At 38.6% G+C, this 8,908-nt stretch overlaps 1 protein-coding gene across 3 annotated transcripts in view; it reads right to left on the bottom strand.

Moving 5' to 3' along the window:
• Positions 1–274: 274 nt before the first annotated feature.
• Positions 275–8,908, bottom strand: part of WDR44 (WD repeat domain 44) — a 103,436-nt gene continuing 94,802 nt past the window's right edge. For 2 of the 3 annotated variants that reach the window (XM_025373215.1, XM_025373217.1), the window contains 5 exons: positions 8,192–8,293; positions 7,855–7,970; positions 6,856–6,983; positions 6,057–6,191; positions 275–1,345 (listed from right to left, as the gene is read on the bottom strand). In XM_025373215.1, the coding sequence (XP_025229000.1) occupies positions 1,251–1,345; positions 6,057–6,191; positions 6,856–6,983; positions 7,855–7,970; positions 8,192–8,293 (576 nt within the window). In that variant the 3' untranslated portion in view covers positions 275–1,250. The remainder of the gene's footprint in view (positions 1,346–6,056; positions 6,192–6,855; positions 6,984–7,854; positions 7,971–8,191; positions 8,294–8,908) is intronic. The other variant, XM_025373216.1, reaches the window with a different exon arrangement.

Genomic DNA, 8,908 nt, shown 5'->3' with positions numbered 1-8,908 from the left:
ATGCTAATCAACAAGGATATGTCCGTGGCTCCCCAACTTCTCACTTACATGCTGAAAACAAATGCAGTAAAGAACACATAAGCATACAGATGAATTATTAGGAGTGTTCAATTTAAAGCTAGAATTAAAACAATTTTAAAGGCATGTAACTAATGCATTATAATTTAGGGATCTAAAATCTGGTCTTCTGTTGCTAAAATTTAAATGATTAAAACAAGAGTTTATTTTTCTTGCATTCCTTGATTTACTGAAGTCAATTAAAAATAAAGCCATGTTTAAACAAGTGTTGGAGACCAACTTTTAATAATACATATTTAATTTCAGAAACATATGCTAACCATCAACAACATGATCAGGGTTTCATTGCCCCAGATGTTATTTCATTGGTACATTATATTGATATTTACAAAGGCTTTCAAATTCAACAACACAAAACAAAACAGCTTAATTTTTAAAAACTACAATGCTTTAAAAAAATGTAAACAGTTTCATTTTTACATTATTGTAAAAAAGAAGACTCACTCCTTAATGTGGCTTAATTTTTTTTTAAGTGAGCAAAGCCTGGTGCTCATGGATAAAGAATGAAAATAATTCTTTACATAGAAACATTGTGCTCCAGTGTGGCAAAGAAAAAAAAAATTATATGTACATATATAAAGAAAAGAATCTTAAGCCCACAATTTAGACCACAAAAAAATCTTGTCCCCAAATTGAGAAATTTATAAAAACCATTTACACATGGTTATTGACCTATTGGAAACCTATATAACATTTTCAAAACAATAACTCAGTCAAAAGATACTACTTTTCTTAAAAATGAAATCTTGTGCAAAAAAAAATTGTTTAAGCTAGAAACAAGACTATTCCCCCTAGTAAGAGGCCAAAAGAGCCACTGAAATAATTTAACTCTGTTAGATTTAATGCATGTAACCAAAAGGCACATACATGTGATTAATATATTAATATATTTTCATGCAGAAACTTGTGCATGTTCATAATTATACAACGAAAACACAAACATAACAAAACAATAAAGCCTAATGTTTGGCAATGTTATTCTAGCCATATTCCTTTCTACTCTATCAGCCTGGGGTTTCCTAGATCATTAACACTGCCTCTCAAAAAATATATTATATTTGAACAACTTTCAATAAAAATTTAAAAAGTATGTTAGCTTGGAACACTATATTTTTTCAGTTCTGATACATATAGAAACTTATTGATATGTTTATTTTAAATGCCATTTCAAATTAAGATACATTTTTTCTTTTATTAACAAACACTTTGATTGCTCCAGTGAAGTCAGCAGAGAGAAGAACTTCTGTGTTATCTGTCTTCATAATACCTTAAAAGCATAAAAAATAGTTTTAAGTTGATTTTTAAAGGAATATGAAGCCTGCTGCCACAATTATCACATGCCCATGACCCTCCACCTTCAGGGGAGAATATCATCTCCCGACCTTTTCAGTCTCCTTTTCTGGCTGGCTCCTGTAATTCTTTCATTCTGCTGAATCTCTCCTGCTCTGAGACTCACTTCCACTTACCTTGTCTTGGCTGGTCTTTCCCTGGCTTGAGGATATTACAGTCTCCTGGGGCCTGGATGCTTGGACTTATTCCTAGGCAGCCCAGGCATCTAAGTCATCTAATGCTTCATTGCATGGCAAGAAGCTAGTGTGTCATTCAGCCCCAGGACTGCAGTGCTGGCAGAATGGGATCAGCTGGGCAAGTCTGTTGCTAACAGGGGTGTCTAGCGAGGTTGCCAGTAAGGTTTATTGTATAGCAGACATACTGAAAGTGCCATGAAATGAAGTACACACGTTTGCTGTGTGAATGCTGACAGCACCTTTTGCCATATGGTCCTTACTGAAAAGTTATATAACTATGCTGAATGGCATAAATGCTTACCTCTTACATTTGCCAGTTGCATAAAAGCGTTTAATAAAAAAATTCAGTGTTAACTAACTCTATTATACATAGGTAAAAATTGAGATTTTGAGATTTCAAAAAGAAGAAAATAATCCAAACTTTAATTGGAAAGTTGTGGACAGGATGAGTCACACAAAATGGTTTCACTTAGATGTGCTAAAAACATATCCTAAGTCTTTGAACATTCCTTTACCACCCTTTTGGCATATCTCATACCAGTACTGTGCAGTGGTAGTAGCAGCAGCAGCAAAGGACTTAGGAATATGAGAAAGGATAGAGAAGAATTCACCATACATACAAAATGCTTTGTAAGACACAATAATAATGAAAATAATAATAATGAAAATGATAACAATAATGCCTACTACATGCGAGGCATTTTGCTAAGCACTTTTACGCATACAAGTATATATATATATATTTAGATAGAGCCTCACTCTGTTGTGCAGGCAGGAATGCAGTGGCACCATCGTAGCTCACTTGTAACCTCACACTCCTGGGCTCAAAGGATCCTTCCACCTCAGCCTCCCTACAGGCATGTGCCACTGTGCTCGGCTAATTATTTAATTTTTTGTGGAAACAGGGTCTTGCTATGTTGTCCAGGCTGGTTTCAAACTCCTGGCCTCAAGTGATCCTCCTGCCCTGGCCTCCCAAAATGTTGGGGTTAGAGTCATGAGCCACCATGCCCAGCCTATACATGTCATATCTAATTCTTATTGAAACCCTATAAACTAGGTTATCATGATTATTTTACGCATAAGGAAAATTGAGGCTCAAACTGCCAAACACGTCAGGAACAAAGAGAGAGGGCAATTGGATATATTTTGTGATCCTCCATTTCGGGTTTAAGAGAGTTTATTCTTAGACTACACCCACATGGGTACAAAATGACAAACACAAATCTGAGTACAACCCACTAAAATTTGTGCCTCTTAAAAAAGGACCCAGTTAGTTAAGTGAACCTTGTTAATGTGGTATATTTCTGAGAAGTTAAAAAAAAAAACCTGTACCTTTTGCTTTTCCTCAAACTGTTTTAAAAGCTAGAATTTCCTGTGGAATATGCAGGGGAAGTATATAGAATGTAAAAAGGTAGTACTGGGGAAAAAAGAAAAGAAAAAAAAAAAAAAAGGCCAGGTGTGATGTCTCATGCCTGTAATCCCAGCACTTGGGCCAAAGTAGAAGGACTAACCTTTTTGAGGCTAGAAGTTTGAGACCAGCCTGCGAAACATAAGGAGAACTCATTTCTACCAAAAAGGAAAAAAAAAAAAAAAAAAAAAAAAAAAAAAAAAAACTTAGCCAGGCATGGTAGTACATGCAGTACTAGCTACTTGGGATGCTGAGGCAGGAAGATTGCTTGAGCACAGAGTTCAAGGTTGCAGTGAGCTATGACTGTACCACCGCACTCCAGCCAGGGAAACAGTGACACCATGTCATTCATTCATTCATAAGTAAAAAAAAAAAAAAAGAAAAAATGTAAATGACTTAAGTTAGAAGAGAGAAGCTGGATTTGATTCTGAGAAGGAAAGAAAAAGAAAACAGAAAACAGTTAAACAAGCACTTAGTAAACGTTTAAGCATTCTAACTTGGTTTATTTTTTATCTTGTACTGAAAGAAATGCTAGACTCAAGTTCATCTTTGTTATCAAAATTTTTCTTCACAGACAGAAGGAATAGTGTGTAGTGAGTGGAGTAGATAGTGCAAATAATAGTACAAAAAATTACTTGAGATTAAACTATTGATAACTTTTTAGCATTCAAATACGTTAGAAGCACTCTTTGTACATTGTATCTATTCCTGTGGCTTTATGACCTGTTTGTAATCTGTAGCATGAGACAATACAGTCAATAAACTATTATGCAATCAATTTAAAAATTAAAAATATATATATATATATTTTTTTTGGGTTGGGTGTCCTTCTATGTTGTCTGGGCTGGTCTCGAGCTCCTGAGTTCAAACAATCCTCCTGCCTCAGCCTCCCAAGTACCCGGGATTACAGGTACACACCACAACGCCTGGCACAATTATTTTTTTTTTAGACAGAGTCTTACTGTGTCACCCGGACTAGAGTGCAGTGGCGCGATCTCCACCCACTGAAACCTCTACCTTCTCAAGTTCAAGCACTTCTCCTGCCTCAGCCTCCCAGGATTACAGGCATGCACCACCATACCTGGCTACGTTTTGTATTTTTAGTAGAGACAGGGTTTCAACATGTTGGCCAGGCTGGTCTTGAACTCCTGACCTCAAGCAATCTGCTCACCTTGGTCTTCCAAAGTGCTAGGATTATAGGTGTGAGCCACCACACTCAGCCACAACTGGTTTTAATAATACAAACTTGTTTTCACTAATAATTGATCCAAATCTGCATGGTCTTACCATACTCTTAAGGACGAGCAGGACTAGTTACAGATTTTTTTTTTTTTTTTTTTTTTTGAGATGGAATCTCACTCTGTTGCTAGGCAGGAGTGCAGTGGCGCGATCTCAGCTCACTGCAACCTCCGCCTCCCTGGTTCAAGCGATTCTCCTGCCTCAGCCTCCTGAGTAGCTGGGACTACAGGTGCGAACCACCATGCCCAGCTAATTTTTGCAGTTTAGTAGAGATGGGGTTTCACTACGTTGGCTAGGATGATCTCGAACTCTTGATCTCATGATCCGTCCGCCTTGGTCTCCCAAAGTGCTGGGATTTCAGGTGTGAGCCACCACAGCTGGTCCAGATTTTTATATAGCTGATTGGCACTCGATATTACTTGTTGACAGTTTGTTCTCCCTTCCTAATATGAGCACTTTATATAACTGGAATTAATACTCATTCTCAAAGCATATATGCTACAAATGGCAAGAAATTACAAACTTGTAAATAGCCATCTATCTCAAGAAGCTGTTAACTTGTGGCAACTAGAAAAATTAGCTCTGCTTCATTTGGGTTTAATTCATTCAGTCGGCAAATGTTCATTAAGTGCCTACTATATGAAGGTAAGCACTGTGTGAGACACTGGCAATACAGCAATAAATAAGACATGAAAAGTCTCTGTCTTCTAGAGATTACAGACTAGTAGGAGAGAGACAGATAATAAAGAAGTTTTATATTTGTATATATTGTTTGCACTTCTCTAAAGAGAATGGTTACCTATAGTTATGAACATCTAAATTTCTCTTTTTTTTTTTTTTTTTGAGATGGAGTCTCGCTCTGTCACCCAGGCTGGAGTGCAGTGGCGCGATCTCGGCTCACTGCAACCTCCGCCTCCCGGGTTCATGCCATTCTCCTGTCTCAGCCTCCCGAGTAGCTGGGATTACAGGCGACTGCCACCACATCCGGCTAATTTTTGTATTTTTAGTAGAGATGGGGTTTCACCGTGTTAGCCAGGATGGTCTCGATCTCCTGACCTCGTGATCTGCCCGCCTTGGCCTTCCAAAGTGCTGGGATTACAGGCGTGAGCCACCGCGCCTGGCCCAAATTTCTCATTTTTAATTCTCAGGTGAATTTAAAACAGGTAAAACTTTGAGGAAATATATTACTGAAAAGTTCAGAAATGGTTATCTGACAACCATTAAGTTGCAAACAAGAAACATTCTTTGGTGGCTCACGCCTGTAATCCCAGTGCTTTGGGAGGCTGAGGTGGGTGGATTGCTTGAGCCTAGAAGTTTGAGACCAGCCTGGGCAACATGGTGAAATTCCATCTCTATAAAAGTTCAAAAAATTAGCCTGGCGTAGTGGCAGGTGCCTGTAGTCCCAGCTACTCAGGAGGCTGAGGCAGGAGAATGGCGTGAACCCAGGAGGCGGAGCTTGCAGTGAGACAAGATCGCACTACTGCACTCCAGCCTGGGCGACAGAGCGAGACTCTGTCTCAAAAAAAAAAAAATAAAAAAAAAAATTAGTTGGGCATGGTGGTGTAGGCCTGTAGTCCCAGCTACTCAGGAGGCTGAGGTGGAAGGATCACCTGAGTCTAGGGTGGTTGAGGCTGCAGTGAGCTGTGACTGCATCATTGCATTCCAGCCTGGGTGACAGAGCAAGACTCTGTCTTAAGAAAAAATAAATATTCTTTATACTAGTGAAAACCTCATTATACTCATATGAGACAAATGAGGTTACTAAATGCTGACTAGAAAAAAATATAGGACAAATAAAGATTTACCAGAATGTGTGAGATCCAAAAAGTCAGCATCTTCACTTTTCTCGTTCCCTTCTGAGTTTTCAGATTGCACATCCAAAGATAACATCAAACTTGGGTTTGGTGCAAAGATGGCTGATGTAACAACTGCATTGTGGGCTGCAGAAAAAATTTACTTCAGGATAACTGACAAATTGGATACCAAGACAAACACGATAGTGTATGTTATATGCCAAATATCCTTAAAAACTAACACAGAAGTAACTAAGAGTGATTTAAAACCGAAAAATTTTTCTAAGAAAAATTACATATAAGTTCTGAAATTCCCTGACTTCTCAAATTTTAGACCAAAGTTCTTCCTTAGTATAGATAAAACAAGTAAAGCCAAATGCAAAAGCAGTTTATCAGTGTCAAACTGCCTCTCTTAAAATAATGCCTACATGAATTTACTACTTCTTTTTTTTTAGACGGAGTCTCACTCTACCACCCAGGCTGGAGTGCAGTGGCGCGATCTCAGATCACTGCAACCCTCACCTCCTGGGTTCCAGCGATTCTACTGCCTCAGCCTCCCAAGTAGCTGGGACTACAGGTGTGTGCCACCATGTCCAGTTACTTTCTTTTTGTATGTTTAGTAGAGACAGGGTTTCACCGTGTTAGCCAGGATGGTCTCGATCTCCTGACCTCGTGATACGCCAGTCTCGGCCTCCCAAAGTGCCGGGATTACAGGTGTGAGCCACTGTGCCCGGCCATGAATTTACTTCTAGCACATATCCACTTTAACTTGATTCTCTTATAAGACACACAAAAGCAAGTATTTACTTACCTTTAATACCTTCCCAGAAGTCATTACGATCTCTCCTGACTGAAGTAAACTTGCTTAGGTCATGGTAAGTACTCCAGATATAAACATACTTATCTTCTGAACCACTAACGAGGTAAGTAAAATCATGGCTGAATTTGGGGAAGAAAGGAAAAGCAAATAAAATGTGTGTGTATATGTTTAACGGTTTCCTTTATCAGTGCTTCCTACTTTGTGATACCTAAAATAACACCTGAAGGAGCTTGTTGAATATGTAGACTCACAGTCTCACTCTAGATGTTCTAAATGTGTAGGTGTGATGTAGTGGCCTGGCAGTTGTATTTGCATCAAAGCTCTAAGTAACTGTGACATTAGTTAATCCACGTTGGGAGGAATGATGATTTAAGGTGTGAAAGACAGGAGCAGAATACTTTACCAATTAAGTTAATTACTGTATAATTCAAGAAAAAAGAACTGGTAAGAAAAGGACTGAAAGAAGAGGGCTAGAAGGAAGAAAAGGTAGCTAACCTTCAGGAGAGTGTCCGGAGCCCAAATTAGAAATTTAAATAATAATGATATGTAAAGTTTTGAATACAAGACACTGTGCTGTGGGGTGTTAAAATGCTTTCTTAAGAGTCCTAAAAGGTTCCTTCCTTTCCTAAAAGGTTCAAGGCAATGGGGCGGGGATGGGGGTGGTGGGATGAGCCATAAGCCCCTTCTTAAAAGCGTAAACAAAGGTACAAAAGCAAAAACTCTAGAGATGAGAGTCTTCTAATCCCAGCTCTACAACTATGACTTTAGGCCAATCACTTAACTTTCTGAGTCTTGGTTTCTTCATCTGCAGAATAGGGGTAATTCGAATTCTATATACTAGATAGGTGGACAAGATAAGTATCACATGATAAAATGCTAGTTGCAAAAGTGAAAAGAACCCCATTAAACATAAGGCATAGATCAATGGAAAAATGGAAGTAGGGGAGAAATGTTCTGATCTCTTTTGGGAATATCTCATCGCCAATTTACCTGAAACTTGCTTTGATCTGGCTGCTGCTATTGACATAACCCTTATACTTCATGGACAGTGACAAATCTCTCAAATCATATAGTCTGATTCTGGAGTCATTTGAGGTTACCAATATCTAAAAGCAGATCAAATGAAAAGTTAAAAATATCATGTTTTAGTACAAGCTAAGTTACAACCCAAAAAGGGTGCTACATACATACAAACAAATATACCTCAAAACCAGAAGAAAAGTGGTATTCCACAAGAAAGAGAATACATTTTTCTTTGCCAAGATATTAAGAACTTCCAAGAATCTACATATAGTATGGAGAGAGATGGTTTTGAATACTGTAGTACCTTATTTTCTCCAGGTAAAGGCTCAATGCCAGTAATTTTTCTTCCAACCTTGTTACGCCCTCTAGTAGATCGTACGTGTATTTGTGTATGGTATTTCAAATGCTAAAAATAAATCATACATTTAACATATTAGAATTAGGAGCATGTGTGGTGGCTTGTATCTGTAATTCTAGCTACTCCGGCGGCTGAGGCAGGAGGATTGCTTGAGCCCAAGAGTTCGAGGCTGTAGTGAGCAATAATAATTGTACCACTATGCTCTAACTTGGGTGACAGAGTGAGACTTTGTCTCTATAAAAAAATTCTTTTTGCTTGGGCATGGTGGCTCATGCCTGTAATCCCAGCACGTTGGGAGGCTGAGGCAGGTGAATCACTTGAAGTCAGGAGTTAGAGACCAGCCTGGCCAACATGGTAAAATCCCATCTCTACCAAAAAATACAAAAATTAGCTGAGTGTGGTGGCACGTGCCTGTAGTCCCAGCTACTCAGGAGGCTGAGGCACAAGAATCACTTGAATCCAGGAGGCGGAGGTTGTAGTGAGCCGAGATCACTCCACTGCATTCCATCCTGGGCAACAGAGTGAGACTCCATCTCAAAAAAATTTTTTTAAAAATTAGAATGAGAAGACATCTTAAAAGTCATCTGCATCTGTTCCAACTCTTAGGACAGACATGGTATTATTTGTCCCTATTTAGAGAAAATGCAGTTAAAGCCCAGAGGG

Source organism: Theropithecus gelada, chromosome X, assembly GCF_003255815.1.
Source record: "Theropithecus gelada isolate Dixy chromosome X, Tgel_1.0, whole genome shotgun sequence".
NCBI lineage: Eukaryota > Metazoa > Chordata > Mammalia > Primates > Cercopithecidae > Theropithecus > Theropithecus gelada.
Note: the sequence above shows the minus strand (reverse complement) of the source record. Positions and strands in the feature narration are given on the sequence as shown.